This window comes from Trachymyrmex septentrionalis, unplaced genomic scaffold (assembly GCF_001594115.1).
Source record: "Trachymyrmex septentrionalis isolate Tsep2-gDNA-1 unplaced genomic scaffold, Tsep1.0 scaffold79, whole genome shotgun sequence".
Lineage (NCBI taxonomy): Eukaryota > Metazoa > Arthropoda > Insecta > Hymenoptera > Formicidae > Trachymyrmex > Trachymyrmex septentrionalis.
In genome coordinates this window covers 915,440-931,551 of record NW_017305977.1, presented here as the reverse complement: position 1 = coordinate 931,551, position 16,112 = coordinate 915,440, and the positions used below count along the sequence as shown (strand labels likewise).

Sequence of the window (16,112 nt, the reverse complement as noted above, 5' to 3'; positions counted from 1 at the left end):
GCAAACGAAAATGGATTGAAATGAATTAAAATAGATTCAGATTTTCAGAAATATTGATTCACGAATGTTAAAATGAATGCTTTTCAATCTTGAATGCATTTTTATTCATTTATAGGAATTGCATGGAGCATATCTCTATGCCTTTCAATCTGAAAATAATATTAGCTTTGTAAGGTATTAATTCCCTATGGGAAATACTTATGTCGCAATTGAAGCGTCGTCATGCGATTAGTTGACGATGAGTTGCCATGGTATAATTGATTTGATTTGAACATGAGACTGTCTGGCGGGCATCTTTGACAAAACGATTGATAAAGATGTAACTGAATAATAAAGACTTTATTAAATCTATTAATCCTACGAGTTGACTCATAATTAATCATAATTAAAAGTCTACTAGTCAACTGACATTGTCTATAAAGATCCTGATATTGAATCTACAATTTGAAACATTAAAGCTTTAATTCTTCGCCTACGGAAACTTGCACTCCTTCGGAGTATCGCTCCTTTTCAGCTCAGACGTGAGATAACGAAGAGGATTAATCATATCAAGTCTTAAAAAAAAAGCTATATCAAAAGTGTCATCTAAAAAAGCCGTTTTCAAAAATTTCTGGAGCTTGCTCTTTTCTATGTGCCTTTCTGCTCCGAGGTTTGCTGCATTTGCTTCTGTTTTCTCACCTTTATTTGACATTACGCCTTTAATTGTTATTGATCGATGTCGCTTGAATAAACTCTCTGTTGAGGATCTTATTAAGGAAGCTCGCAGCTATGGTCTCATGCCGCAGGCACGCTCTCGAGAGCGCTTAATCGACCAAATAATGTTCCATCTAGAGCGCTATGGCCCTTGTAATGATTTTGTTCATACAACGGCGGCTTCTCAATCGACTCCCGGCAGTTCAGAGACGTCACGTATTAATCATCCACCGGATGATACGAATGATTCGAGGACTTATCTTTCTGCTCCTGATCCTCCGATGTCTCAAATAAAAGTTTGGCCTTTTCGCAGACATGATAAGGCAGCAGAATGAATTGATTTGTCAGGTCACGCAATTGATCTCGTCAGTTCAACTAAAACAACTCAATTCCTCAAGTTACAAGTTCGTCAAGCGATTCTTCTAGTAATTCTGCCCGTGAAGCCCGGTTCTTTCTTCAGTTCCTGCAGCTCAGGCAGTCAATCTTTTAACCTCTCAGCTACCAACCTATTCTGGATAAGAAGAAAAGGATATTGATTTGTGGATTGACAAGATAGAACGTGTTTCACGGATTCATGGAGTTTCTGACGAGGTAATACTCTTAGCGGCTTGCAATAAATTAAATAAAATCGCTAAATTGGTTAGATCTAAATTCTGGAACTGTTAATGATTCATGGTCGAATTGTAAACAAGCCATTTCACAAAGGTTCCGAAGAGAAGTTCCATATCAAATAATTTTTCAAAGAGTAGATAATCGTAAATGGAATTTTACAAAAAAGTCGGAATATGCCATACATAAATTAAAGCTTATGCAGAACCTTCGACTCTCAGATAAGGAAAGTATTAATTTTTTTATTTCTAGCATTGGAAATGCTTCAATCAGAGGAATGGCATCTTTATTTAAGTCGAGAATTTGAAATTCCTTGACAGGATGCACATTCTTAGCATATAGAGATCTTTCCAAGTCTCTTCTATTTCTAAACAAATCTAACGTGGACAAAGCTAAACCTAAGAACGAAGCTGTACAATCTGGAAAGAGCAATCCACAAAACCCCCTAAGAACGTTTTCTGTGTTTATTGTCGCACAAAAGGACATACATGAGATGATTGTTTCCATCTAAAGAAAGAGGAGCAGTACAAATCTTCTCAGCCTGTTTCTGTCGCTGCAGTTCAAGAGGTGACTTCACAGTCCCCGCAGTTGCCCCAATCTTCTTTGGTGGCGTGTGATACAGAATCAACTTTAAGCATTAGCGACTTAATTAAGGTTACTGCTTTAAATAATGTAAGTTGCTCTTTAGACGCCTTAATTGACACTGGCAGTGCTGTGTCTTTTGTCCGTTCTTCTGTTTTTCAAGATTTGTTGATACTTCAACAATCAATATATTATATGAGAATCCCATCTAGATTTTTTAAGGCTATTAATAAAAGCATGATTAAAATTCGTGGAGAGTTTTCAACTAAATTACAACTAGCTGTTTTCCAAACAAAACTTTTAAAGTTACTTTTAATCTTGGAGGACGATGATCTTTTTGTTGACATGATTCTGGATTGTGATTTCCTTCAAGCGCACAAAGTTGTAATTGTTTGTGAAGTTTTTGGCGGTAAAAAAACATCTAAGCTCCAACTTTTTTTTGAAATAGCTTCTCTCAAAGTTAATAATCTAACATTTCTTCTGATATAGATGTAACAAATTTTGTAACAGATTTCGGGCCTGTGACAGATGCAAAGTTAGTGTCTTTAATTCGTAAAGTTGAAAATATGAATGTTACTTCGATTAATGACGGATACGCTGTCACGATGTCTCTTAAAGACAATACTACTTATGTGTATTCTTCTAGACGCATTGCTTGGGCTTAGATTCGTCAAATCACAAATAATCTTTTATAAAAAGGGATTATAAAACCAAGTATCTCACCCTATTGTGCGAGAGTCGTACCGGTAATTAAGAAAAATGGTTCCATGCTTCTGTATGTTGATTTATGTCTTTTATTTATATTTATATTTTATGAGCGTGTGGTAAAACAAAAATATCCTTTCCCTTTAATGGAAGATTGTTTTTCCCGTCTTGACAACAAAAAGGTTTTTTCCTTACTTGATTTAAAAGATGGTTTTTACCAAATCGATATTCATCCTGATCACATAAAATATTTCGCGTTTGTGACCCCGGATGGTCAATTCGAATACATACGAAATTTCCTTTTGGTTATTGCGAGGCTCCAGCCGAATTCCAAAAGAGGATGGTTCAAAATTTTTCCTTTTTTAGGCGAAGACAAAGTATTATATAGATGACATTTTGGTACCATCTGTCGAGGAAAACCTTTCTGTCTTAAAGGAGATATTTTTGTTATTGAAACGATACAAATTTATTTTTAATTATAAAAAATATCTTTTTCTTAAATCAAAATTAGATTATTTAGGTTATACTCTCTCAGCTTCAGGCATTACTTTAAGTGATCGACATACTGAGGCTGTGAAAGATTTTCCTCAACCTGATAATGTTACACAAGTCTAGAGATTTCTTGATCTTACGAATTTCTTTCGTAAGTTCATTAAGGATTATGTAGTCAAAGCCCGACTTTTGCGTAACTTAATTGTTATGCAAAACGGTTTCCTTTGATTTTAATGAAGAATGTTCAAATGCTTTCTAATTCTAAAAAAGGTATTAACATCCTATCGAGTTCTCCAATTTTACAATCTGTTTCCCGAGATTGAACTTCACTGATACGAGTGTAATTGCTTTGGCTGCCATTCTTTTTCAAACACAGGATTCTGGAAAGTGGGCTCTCATCGCTTATTACAGTTAAGTTTACTAATTCTGCTGAAGCAAAATATTACAGCTTTGAGCTTGAAAGGTTGGCTGTGGTTAAGGCTTGGAGCGCTTCCATATTTACTTCTATGGCGTAGAGTTCATAGTTGTAGTAACAGACTATCACGCTCTTGTCTATGCGATTAATAAACCGCATTTAAAGGTTAGCTAGATGGACTCTCACGTTACAAAATTACAGATTTAAGATTTCTCATCGCGCTGGTTATAGAATGGCGCATATGTTGATGCGCTTAGTAGAATTTCAGCTTTTGTCGAAACTTTGCTTCTTGAGAGAGAACTGGAGCTGAAGCAATTACAAGATCCTAAAATAAAAGAGATCGCTGAACAATTAGAATTTTCTGATTATCCTAAATTTGAATTAATTCAGAGTTTAGTTTATCAAATTAATTCAGAGTTTAGTTTATCGAAAGGGATCTCCCTCGATTTGCTGTCTTTGAATCCATAATGATTTAGGATTGGAAAAGATTATCCATTGACTCAGCGAGCATTGGTTTCCTTTACTCCGTAAATTGTTCATGATTACATTAGTAACTGTGTTACCTGTTTAACTTTTAATACAGATTATAAATCAAGCGAGGGTGAAATGCAGTTTACGGACATGCCTTTTGAGCCCTTCCAGAGATTTTGCATATGGATCATTTTGGACCTTTACAAATCGAGTAAGGGATCGAAGGATATCTTGGTTGTTATCGATGCTTTTATATGTTTCCTTTGATTTTTTTCCAACAAAGTCAATAGCTACTAAAGAAATTTTAAAACATCTTTCTTCTTTACTTAAAATTCTTAGAAATCTTGAAAGGGTTGTGTCCGATAAAGGATCTACATTTACTTCTTGTGAATTTTAAGATCTTCTTTTTTTAGATTTTCAGCGAGAGAAGAGTCAATCATAAATTGATCGTTGTAGCTGTTCCATGGGCCAATGGTTTGGCTGAAAGAGCTAACCGCTTCTTGAAAGCCTGTTTAAAGAAACTGATAGATGGACATCATGATTGGGAATCTTGTCTTGATACCGTCCAATACGTATTGAACAATACACTGCATTCAGTGTTGAAGTCCTCTCCATCGAAACTACTTCTTGGTTATGATCAACGTAACAATGCTGATTTCGATCTGGTTAAATGTTTGAATAAGGTAGCCGAAATCGAGAAGGATTCAAATTTGGAAAGAGAGAAAAGCAAGGAATTAGCACTGAACATAGTTCCTGATAAAATCAAGGCTTTTAATAAATCAATTTATGATAAACGTCATCGTAAATCTTCAGTTTATAAATCTGATGATCAAAGATTCAGCTGTTAAATCTAGAAAATAGAAAGTTAAACACTACAACACACTACTATTATACATTACAAAGTAACAAAAGTTTTAGATAAGAATCACTACGTGATTCAAGATATTCCCGGATACAGTTTAATCTTCAGATCATACAACTCGATTCTTTCCCCTGATAGAATAAAACTATGGATTAAAGCCTTACCTGAAACATTACCTGCGAATTGCAAATAATTGATTTCTATATTTACATTTGAGTGGTTATGTGAAAATACTTGATGAATAACGAATTTGTTCTATGTTTGCACTTTGCTTTGTCGAATGTTTTCGAATGAATGTTCGAGTCTTACATTATGTCGGAGCTGTAAGGTCACAGTATAGTACAGTAGCACAACTCTCTGTCGGCACCTTTGATGTTAGTGTTGACCAAAATGGAATGCGCATGCGTGAAATAAGTAAGTTACCTAGCGTTGCCATGGTTACTACCTAAATTCTTTCTCTTTTCACCCTTTTTTCACTCTGTCAAAATTCCTCATAAAACTCACTAGATTTATTCGCATCGCAATTCAACGAATTCGTTGAAGTGAGTAAGTGCTATTGTAGGAACATATTGAAGCATATTAGAGCATGCGCGAGCACTGATGAAATACTATTAAAGATTGTCAACCCGGGGCAAATTTTCGGCGGTATATAAAAAGGGTTTCAAGAGCCCGGAAGTAATTGAAGAACGCTAACATTATCGACAATTGATATCAATTTTCTATTATTAACATAAATATTTGGTTCATATATTATTAAATTCATGATTTTTTATTACAATACATAAATGTTTCATAAATACATAAATATGCATACTTGTGTTACGTCGCGCATGCGGAGCTGAGGGGGTAACAAGGAACCGAATTGTTAGACCGATTTGGTCGTGTCCAGGTTTCGGACCGCAAGGGAGCCGTGGGGAAGAACCGACGCAAATCGGAAGGCGCTTCGCTTCGTCTTGAGATTCCTAACGAGCCAGGGGTCGAACGGAGGTCGAAGTGGAAATCTCTGCTCGTGCTCCGCTAAACGGACATACGAGTCGGACGTACGTTTAAAAGGCCCAAACTGGATTAGTGCGCCGAGAGGGGCGCACTTTAACGCCAGCTGCGCCAGTACGACCGTATGCCCTGACTTTCGGTCATGGAATTTAATCCAAGTGACCGGGGAAAGGGCGAAGTGCAATCGCGGGAGAACTTAAGAATACGAGGAGAGGTTTTATTTGAATAAAGACTACGGAGAAGTTAATTTAATAATGATATAATAAAAAAAAAGCAAACTTGAGTGATACATTTTTTGAATAAAAAATAAATACAATTTTGTCGAGTAAATTAAAAAATAATACAATTTTTGGTTCTCTATTCTGAGTTATATGTACGCATTTATGGATGTGTGAGAGAGTGTGCGTGCGTGCGTGCGTGCGTGCGTGCGTGCGTGTGTGTGTGTGTGTGTGTGTGTGTGTGTGTGTGTGTGTGTGTTACGGAGTTACGGAGAGGATAGCGAGAGAATAAAAAGAGAAGGAGGTTTTGGTAAGTGGATTTGAGAGGGTTTGGCCTAATTTTCCTCGGATGATGATAGTGTTAGCGAATGACCGGTCGACAGGGGGAACAATTATCGTGAGACGACGGCGACAAATTGGAATTATAACGTGAACGGACTACAATGTTTCCATTTTCTTGTAGGAGGTCAAAAGGGAGAAAGGAAGAAAGAAAAAAAATAAAAATAAAATAAAATAAATGAATAATAAAAAAAGATAAAATGAAATATTGAAATAAATTACCAAAAGATATAGCAACAAGGGAGCCAGAGAATAGAGATATACTGACTTACTACTGAGATGCTTATCGTTGGAGATCCTCCGGCCAGGATGTGCAAGGTTGATGATGTTTCTTTAACACTGACTCTACTGGAGAAAAGAGGCTTCGAAAATCGGTTGAAGCCTTTTTAAATATTGCGATAACTGTAGCCTCCCAAAACTCAAGGAAAAATGACCGCTAAACCGCGATTTTTATATTAATCGCCCCAGATTACTCAAATTTGGAATAGGTTTCGTTAGGGTAGTAGGATTTTCCTTTGTTTTTGGATTGGTCAAGATTTTGGGGGAGGAAAGGATGTTGACCGGAATTTGTAGTATGGGAAGGTGTCTTCCAAAATTTTATGATCTCAAGGTTTATGGGAAAACGCATGTCTCGTGCGCCGATAAATCGCCCATGCATCATCGCTTCCCAGCATTTACCCCCGAACGTCGCGTGCCGTTTCTTATTTATTATTGATTTAGTTTATCTCGGATCGACATTCACGAGGAGACACCGGATTCCTTGTTTTAATTTTTAGTGTACAGAAAAAGGAGGAAGGAAGAAAATTTTTGTGTTTCGACGAATTCCAGATCTCTACGAAAGAAAAGAATCGTGCGAGTCTGCCGGACATAACACTTGTAAAGCTATAATATTCTATATATTGCAGAAAAATTATAATTTTTTCTCTACAGTTATCATCTCTGTTGATAATCAAACTTTGATGATAGCACTAAAATCACACAAATCAATTTTAAAGAAAAATCGAGTATTATTGGATTCTAAATTGCATAAATATGTCCATTAAACTAATAAATCATAAAATTAGTACAATATTTTCATTTTTTATTTCTTAATTATTTCAATACCATATTTACAAGGACGTTAATTCCCGTAAGGATATGGGTCTTTAATAGTATCTCTGTGGCGCGAATAAACCTAATATTGCAACGAAATAATTTAAACTTTATGAAAATTAATAAAAATAAATTGTAAATATATTGAAAAATAAAAAAAAATATATAAAATTAGGAAAAATATTAAATTAACTTAAAAATGTATATTTGTGTATAGAAATATTATGTAATTATATATCTATGAAAATATTATAAGAAAATTAATATAAAAGAAATTTATATACATATATGTCCAAAAAATAAGTTTAAAATACAACAAATAAAAAGAAATCTTTCTTACTCTTTTCTATTGTTACGTCCGGCGGACTCGCACGAATCTTTTCTTTCGTAGAGATCTGGAATTCCTCGAAATACTAAAATTTTATCTTCTTTCCTTTTTTTTCTCTATCTTAAAAACTAAAACAAGGAATCCGGTATCTCCTCGTGAATGTCGCTCCGAGATAAAAATCAATAATAAATACGTATGGAAAGCATAAGACCGGCGCCAAGATTAATGGTCAAGTCGCGGACGATTCTCGCGAATCCATAATTACAAAATTTAAGAAACGGCACGCGACGTTCAGGGGTAGATTCTGGGTGGTCCCGTGGCAATAATGCATGCTCGCCTTCTCGACGCCGAGACGTGCGTTTTCCCATAAATCTTAAGATCATAAAATTTTAGAGGACACTTTCCCATGCTACAGATTCCTGTCAACATCCTTTCCTCCCCCAAAATCTTGACCAATCCAAGAGCAAAGGAAAATCCTACTAGCCAACCAAACCGTATTCCACCGATCCAAATTTGAGTAATATGGGGCGATTAGTATAAAAATCGCGGTTCCGCAACCCTTGCCGCAGATTTTTCTCTAAGTTCTCGAGTTATACTTGTCGGGCGATAAATTGGAAAAGCGGTCGCAACACTCAAAGTTGATAGAGTCAGTGAGTTGGTCGCGATACTCGAAGCTCCCGATAGAGTCAGTGAGGCCAATTGAATCATCGGGATTCAAGAGGGTTAAATCAAACCTGTTCCTGATCGAGGAAGTCCGTCGAAGCAGACCCATAACATCCGACGCCACCTTCTCCGCGGTTGGGCCATCTTGTATCGCCATTTTACCAGTAAGTTTCCAACTATTTTACATTAAGTGGTCCTTCCCCGTCTTTCCCCCTTCCTTTTCTTTGGGGACCCACGTTAAAGATAAAATTTTTTAGTGCGTTCATGCCGTCCGTTCGCCCCTCGTCGCCGCCGCCTGACGAGAACCAGCCGATCGCGCCGACTCGCCGCCCGCGCCCGGGTTACCCACAGCAAAATCAACCGACAGTCTCGGAACCGATTCCCCTCATACAGTTTCCCCTGGCAACGCTGTCTCCACCCCTCGAAATCTCATACTCCCCAATCTCCAATCCATCTCCTTCCCCCTGCAGATTTCCCCCCGCATCCACCATCATCCCCTCCAATTGATACCACCCCCTCAATCTCATATAATGGCTACTCTCCCGTTGTCCCCTTTCCTCTTCTTTTCCACGATGCCCAGCAACTTCTAGATTATATGGCCTATTTTACGCCCTCCAACCAAGATCAGGTAGTCGTGAGGATCGCAGGATCCGACGGCCTGTTCTCGGTTCCTGTAGCGTCTCTTGTCCCCTTCGACCCTTTCTCCCTCCATCCCTATGATCCCACCAAGTATTAATTGCACCCCCCCCCTTTCTCCCTCTCAAATCTACTCGCCAAAACCTTCTTCTCTTTTTATCCTCCCGCTATTCTCTCCGTAATTCCTCCCTTCCATTCTACCACGATACTTTACACACGCACTCTCACACATCCATAAATGCGTACATATAATTCAGAATAGAGAACCAAAAATTTTATTATTTTTGTATTTACTTGACAAAATTGTATTAATTTTTTTATTAAAAAAATGTATCACTCAAGTTTGCTTCTTTTAATTATATCGTTATTAAATTAACTTCTCGGTAATCATTATTTAAATATAACCTCTCCTCGTATTATTAAGCTCTCCCGCGATTGCACTTCGCCCTCTCCCCGATCACTTGGATTAAATTCCATGACCGAAAGTCAGGGCATACGGTCGTACTGGCGCAGCTGGCGTTAAAGTGCGCCCCTCTCGGCACACTGACTCAGTTTGAGCCCTTTTTTGAAGTACGTTCGATTCGAGTGTCCGTTTAGCGGAGCACGAGCAAAGGTTTCCACTTCATCCTCCGTTCGACCCCCGGCTCGTTAGGAGCCTCAGGACGAAGCGAAGCGCCTTCCGATTTGCGTCGGTTCTTCCCCACGGCTCCCTTGCGGTCCGGAGCCCGGACACGACCAAATCGGTCTAACGATTCGGTTCCTTATTGCGTTCACCCCCTCAGCTCCGCACGCTCATGCGCGCGGAGCTTGGACGTAACACTATGTTACTTTTGTTTACTTTTTTACTTTATCACTTTTTCACAAAAATACCAATCTCTCGAGATTTCTCACACAATATTTCACTAAATGGACAATATACATAAGTAATACTTCCCTATAAATTTTTACTTTAAACCATGTATGCTTGAATGACAAATGTTTAAGTAGAATATTAAAACGCTTATTAAATAGAGAAAGAAAGAGAGCAATAAAAAAAGGAGGAAAAGAGACGGGACAACTTTCTTATTTCACGCATACGCAATCCATTTTGGCCAACATAAAATCAGGAGAGTTGCGCTACTGCATATACTTCTTCTTCGTCTTTTGTAATTAATGGCCCTGATCCTCATTGATGCGAGGTAAACTTAGCCAGTCGTTTCTCAGACACCCCCAACCTTCCACAGGAGTCAAACCGCAGAGACGAAAAGAACTAGAATCAGAAAGAGCTTCAGTCTTCCCCCCCTCCCCCCCCATCCGGTAAAAAACCTCACGCACCATCCAAGGCGAACCGAGCCAAGCCGCGCCACTCCCGGCCGAGCCGCATTCGGGCATCGAGGAGAAAGGAGGGAGAAGGAGGGAGGGAAAGCAGAAAGGGAAATTCATATCAATAGTTGCAGAGATTTGAAAAAGGAGAGAAGTCTGCAGATTTTTTAACCTAAGGATCTATAAGCATAGGGAGAATATCATTAGGATAACGAGGAAAAGTTTTCTTGATAAATTTCATGGGGGCGAATCTGTCACAGGAGCAACATAAGGGGAAACAAAAAATTACATAGTTGGCATCCTGTCTAGGGTTATCGCACGTACAAACCGAAGAATCCACCATGTTTTTCCTATGCAAGAAATTTAAATTGTAATGGTTGGCACGAAGTCTGTTAGTCAAGACAATCTCCTGGCGGTTGACTTTTTCTAGTATCACGTCATATTAGAGGAGTTAGCGTAAAGCGAGGCGTAATGTTATCCTATAGTTCTTGAAACGTCTTCGAAGTATTTATTGAAACGAGAGACTGACATTTTTGTTGGCTTCCAGATCAGATCAGAAGGGAGTTCCTTAAGATTTAAGTTGTCCCTCCTTCCTTCTAAGGTGACCTCCTTGGCCGCCTTATCCGCTTTCGTTGCCCGGAATATCACGATGAGCCGGGATCCAGACAAGAGTGACGTTGATGTCCCTGCTGCAAGAGACAGCGAGGAGACGCTTGATCTGAGTGTATAGTTAGAATTAATAAGTCTGTTGGAGTCAATAGATTTCAGGACGCTCTTAGAGTCAGAGAAAATCATTGCTTTGGAGTAACCAGTGTTCTGAATTGAAAATAAGCGATTGGAGGATCGCCCAGGCCTCCGCTGTAAACACGGTAGCCTCTGAGGTCAACCTGTATCGGAAACTCACTCCGAGCTCCGGAGAGTAAGCTGCCGCCCCTGCGTACCCCTGCTCTTCCATTTTGGAGCCGTCTGTGTAGAAAGCAATGGCTGAGTCTCGAAGATCAATGGAGTTGTCTAAGAATTCTTGTTTAATAGCACTCCTTGTTGTCTGAAATAATTTTTATAATCCAGTCGGAGAATGAAATCAGAGTAGGAAGTTTCGAATGCAAGGTGAAAGGTACAATAGATTGAAAGGTGTTATTAAAAGCGTGTTTATTAAGGATGTAGTATTTGAAGGATGGCAATACTGAGAGAGTTTTTGATCTCTCCTCGGGTGATAAAGTCGTCCTTTCCATGGAACTGAGGCTGCGGATAACTGGGTTATTTCTAGACATAGAATACATTTTCAACACGTATCTTTCATAACAGCAAAGCGAAATTTAAGCGAGAGTTCCTTGGCTTCAATCAGAATGACGTTGATGGGTGTAAACTAGTCTGTAACCTAGAACGATTCTAATCGCCTTGTATTGAAGTCGTTCTAATTGTAGGAGAAGCCATTTCTTATTCTGATGAACAAAAATCTGGCAGCCATATTTGACGGATCCTCTAAAAACGGTTCTATAGATGATGAGTAAGAACTGGAGGTGGGAACCCCACCAGACCGCTGCCAAAGATGACGGTCATAGGACGTTAATCAGTGATTTTTCTTTTTTGACCTGCTTGAAGTGATTTTTTCCCTTGAGTCTGCGGTCCAAAATAACGCCCAGAAACCTCACGCTGAGGACTCTCTCCACTAAATGATTGTTGATAAAGATCTTGAAGATAGAATTTTCTTTAAGGAAATGCTTTCTGTTGGAAAATAAAATCCATTTGGATTTGGTTGGTGATAACTCTAGGCCTTTATTTGAAAGGTACAAATAAATCACATTAAGTGAGGATTAGAGGTTGGCAACAGCTTCTCCAATTTTTCTCGAAGAAGAGTAGACCACAATGTCGTCCGCATATTGCAAAAAGTTGATTCCAAGGTGTAGTTGAAGATCCATTTTGCGAACACAAATGTTAAAAAGTAGCGGGCTTAGCGTCCTTGAGGTGTTCCCTTATGTACAGAGTAAGCCTCGCTGAGATGAAGTACAGAGTAAGTCTCCTCAACAAAGTGTACCCTTCTATGAGTGATAATGTTTTCTATAAATTTACGAAATTTTGCAGGAACTCCAATTTTCTGAGTCTTAGAAAGGACTACTTTAGAAAGCACATTGTCAAAAGCGCCAGTTATGTCCAAGAAAGCTATCGCGACGGCTTCATTCTCCAGAAAACTTGTTTGGATGTTGTTTGTGAGGGTAACCAAGCTATCTATGCACGATCTGTTAGGTCTAAAGCCCATTTGTTCTTGTGATAAAATCGCCATTGCACCTTAAATAAACAATCTTCTCAAAGATTTTGAGGGCATATGATAGAAGTGAGACGGGGCGAAAACCAGAATTATTCGCCTTCGGAATAAGATGATGAGCGAGGTCCTCCAGGAAGGTGGTATAGTTCTCTCCTGTAAAAAGCGGTTGAATAAGTTCAGTAAAAGTTTTTTGTATTTAGTCGGCAAAGCAGAGAGCATAATATAGCTGATTTGATCTAGACCCGGAGAATTTTTTCTAGATTGTGATAAAGCGAGATTGAACTCATTGGTGGAAAAGGGCGATCTAGATTTTTGAAAACTGTTCCCTGATGGTGAATGTCTTCTGCAATCATTGATGACAAGCTTTTGCCAATATTTGTAGAGCAGAAAGAAGAATAAATTTTACCCTTGGCCTTTTCTAGAAGTTCTGCCTGTCATCTGAAATTACACTGGAAGGCTCTGATAGATTACGTCTTTTGAAGGCTTTAACGCCATCTGTCACTGGTAGGAGTCTTACAGTCGAATAACCCCACGAATTTCTTCCATTGCCTCTTCTTAACCTTACATAAAATTCTAGTGCATAACGCTCTTTCTTTCTTGAAAGGAAATTTTCGACGGATAGGCATTGCTGATATATTTTTGCGGCATTTCTGCGACTTAGAATGGCCCTGAAGCATTCTTCCGTCCACCAAGGAGGACTCTTTCTGTCGCTGGGAGCCGGGACTGACCTGGGAAGTCGTTACTTTTCGAGGAAAAGCGATCTCACGAAGCTTCGTAAGTGATCTGCAAAATATTCATTATGCCTCAGTAGAATCCATAGGAACTTTGCTAAAAAATTCCTTGAAAGTAGATAGTAAATAGTGGTGTAATTTATTAGCTTTGTCCGTATTAAGGATTAATTTGTATAGAAAGACGTAGACAAGAGAAGCCGCCAATAGTTATGTTGATAGGGAAGTGATCACTGCCAAAGGTATCCGTTTCCGTAATGATTTCACATAGTGGCGCCAAATCGGCAGAAGTAATGATGATGTCAATTATAGATTTGTTTGACCCCGGCGGGGGTGAGGAGCGTACGATTACCATCATTGGTAATAGAGGCTCCGTTTATTTCCACTATGCTTAGAAGCGCCCTGCCAGGACGATCGGATTTGGAGCATCCCTAAGATGTGATGTGCCTTAAAATCATCTGTTATGAGTATGTTCTTATACTTGTTAAGAGTTTGTGAAAGTTTCGAACCATTCTTGAGGTGTATGTTGGTTCGGATGATGATAGATGTTAATAACGGTTAGTTGCTCATCATTGAGATTGATTGCTATACTTTGTACTTTTACCGAAGAATGATGTAGATTCGAAAGATCCAAATGGCTGTCCAAATATGATATTGTTCCTTAACAGGATACAGATTCGTCTTTGGCCAGAGCTCTCTGAGTCCTTTCTAATAACTTTAAAAGGCGAAAGTCGAAAAGCGTGGTTGGATAAAGGATATCTTGCAAGCAGAAAACATCAAACTGTCGATTAATATATTGTAATTGAAGTAGTTTGCTACGAATGCCGCAGCAAATCCATTGTAGGATTCTAATAGGTTGTGAATGCTTATTGCAGGTGAAGGTGATTATTATATCTTGCTAGTAAGTCAGCATTATTAAGAGAGGAAGAATGTAGGTTACTTACAGAGTCAGTACTAGATTCGGAGCAATAACCAAGAGTGGATAGAATTTCGGAGATTTTTTGAAGTAGAGAAATAATGGGGGATATCATGCCGGTAAGCAGGAATGTTAACCAGAGCTTCACAGTTCTCGAGGAAGCTTATGATCTTCTGAGTGATCATACCTATGTTTGAAGTCGATTTCTCTGTTGGTGATGGACATGGAGACTCTTTATCGCTTGCTCCTTTGAGTCTAGGTGATCCTGAGAGTATCCTGATTTGTTTGTACGTTGAGTTGAATGATCCAAAGATGACGCAGGAAGAATTTTATATTTCCCTGCAGACTCTATTTTAGGGATGGATGGCTTCCCTGAGGAGAGGGACCCGAAACAGTCGGTTGATCGAGTCTCAGAAGCGGCGATACTGCTTTCTTGGCATACCTTACAGGAGGTTAGGAGAGAAAGGATCCTTTGAGTCGTCATGGTCAAGATGTTGGAAGTGATTGTGTGAAGCTAGCGGTGTCATAGAGGGGAGGCTAGATATAGTATACGGAGAGCTGTAGGATTTGGGCACAGAAGAAGAAGAAGCAGAAGTATGACTTTGGAGGTAAGGAAAGTTTTTAAAATCAAGAAGTGTGAGAAGGCGGGAGGAGAGAGCTGTTGGAAGCAACTATTTTTCTAGCTTCCACAAGAGGAATATTTTCCTGCGCGGCCAGGCTGAGAATAGTCTTGTGCTTAGTAATGATAGGCATGTGTGCGAGGTTGCGAAATGATCCCCCTCGCAATTGATACACTTAGCATGCGCCCAATCAGTTAAGCAAGAGTGATCTTCCTCTCTAGTGAGTCCACAGAAGAGGCATCTTGGCTTGGTGCTTTTACAGTTCTCGACCGATATGGCCAATTCTATAGCAAACGTAATAAATCCTGGCTTTTGGAATATATGGATCGACCTTGTATAAAGCATTAAATAAAACTACGTCCTTCGGGAGTGATTGTCTTGCGAATTTTATAGATTGTTCGCGAGGGCAGGTAAGTGGCCTTGCTGTTGATTGTCATGCGTCTGTTTAAGCGTTGTACGTCAAGTACTTTGACTGTTGAGGTTAGATTTTTTTTGAGCCAGTCCAACGAGATAAACTGATCAATGCCCTTGATAATTCCGGTGCGGAGGACTTTAAAGGGTGGAATGAAGGCCGTTTTTATCGAAGACAGGATTAGAGATCAAACGATTAGCCGCGTCTGCAGTCTTAGCCTCTATTATGGCTTTACCGGCGCCAAGCCTCTTAATGAAAAGAATATCACTCCTGATAGATTCAGAAACAACGCGAGAGAGTACAGAAAAATGCGTCGGCGTGGACTTATCCGAGTATACATATATGACAAAAGGGGGAATGTCATTTTTAGAGTATTTATTAATCGAGACATTCCTCGTTTTGGCGGACGTCGACGCCGACGCATCTAAGTGGGATTCAGATACATTATTCGATAAATTATTCTTAGAGTGTGTTGGATCGACGGCCAAGACCTTCGATCTCATCTCCTCACCTATTAGCTCAGCACTACGCTTGCGATCAGATTTCTGAACATCAGTGTCCATAGGAAGCGGTGAATTGATGGTGTCAATATTGACGACAGAGACTGATAGAGAGGAGGTGTCACCGCTTCCGCCATTACTGCCGACGGCTTCCGCCATTAAATTAGTGAGCATTCGGTTCATATTCTTGTTCGAAGAAGCGTCCGCCAAATGCGCACCAGAATCGGAATTGGAAGATGATGAGGAAGAAGAAGGCAGAGAACTCGATTCCAT

The 16,112-nt window shown here is 39.2% G+C and overlaps 1 protein-coding gene across 1 annotated transcript; it reads right to left on the bottom strand.

Moving 5' to 3' along the window:
* Positions 1-15,479: 15,479 nt before the first annotated feature.
* Positions 15,480-16,112, bottom strand: LOC108754280 (uncharacterized serine-rich protein C215.13-like). Its single transcript, XM_018496477.1, has one exon. The coding sequence runs from the start codon at positions 16,110-16,112 to the stop codon at positions 15,480-15,482; it is 633 nt and encodes a 210-aa protein (XP_018351979.1).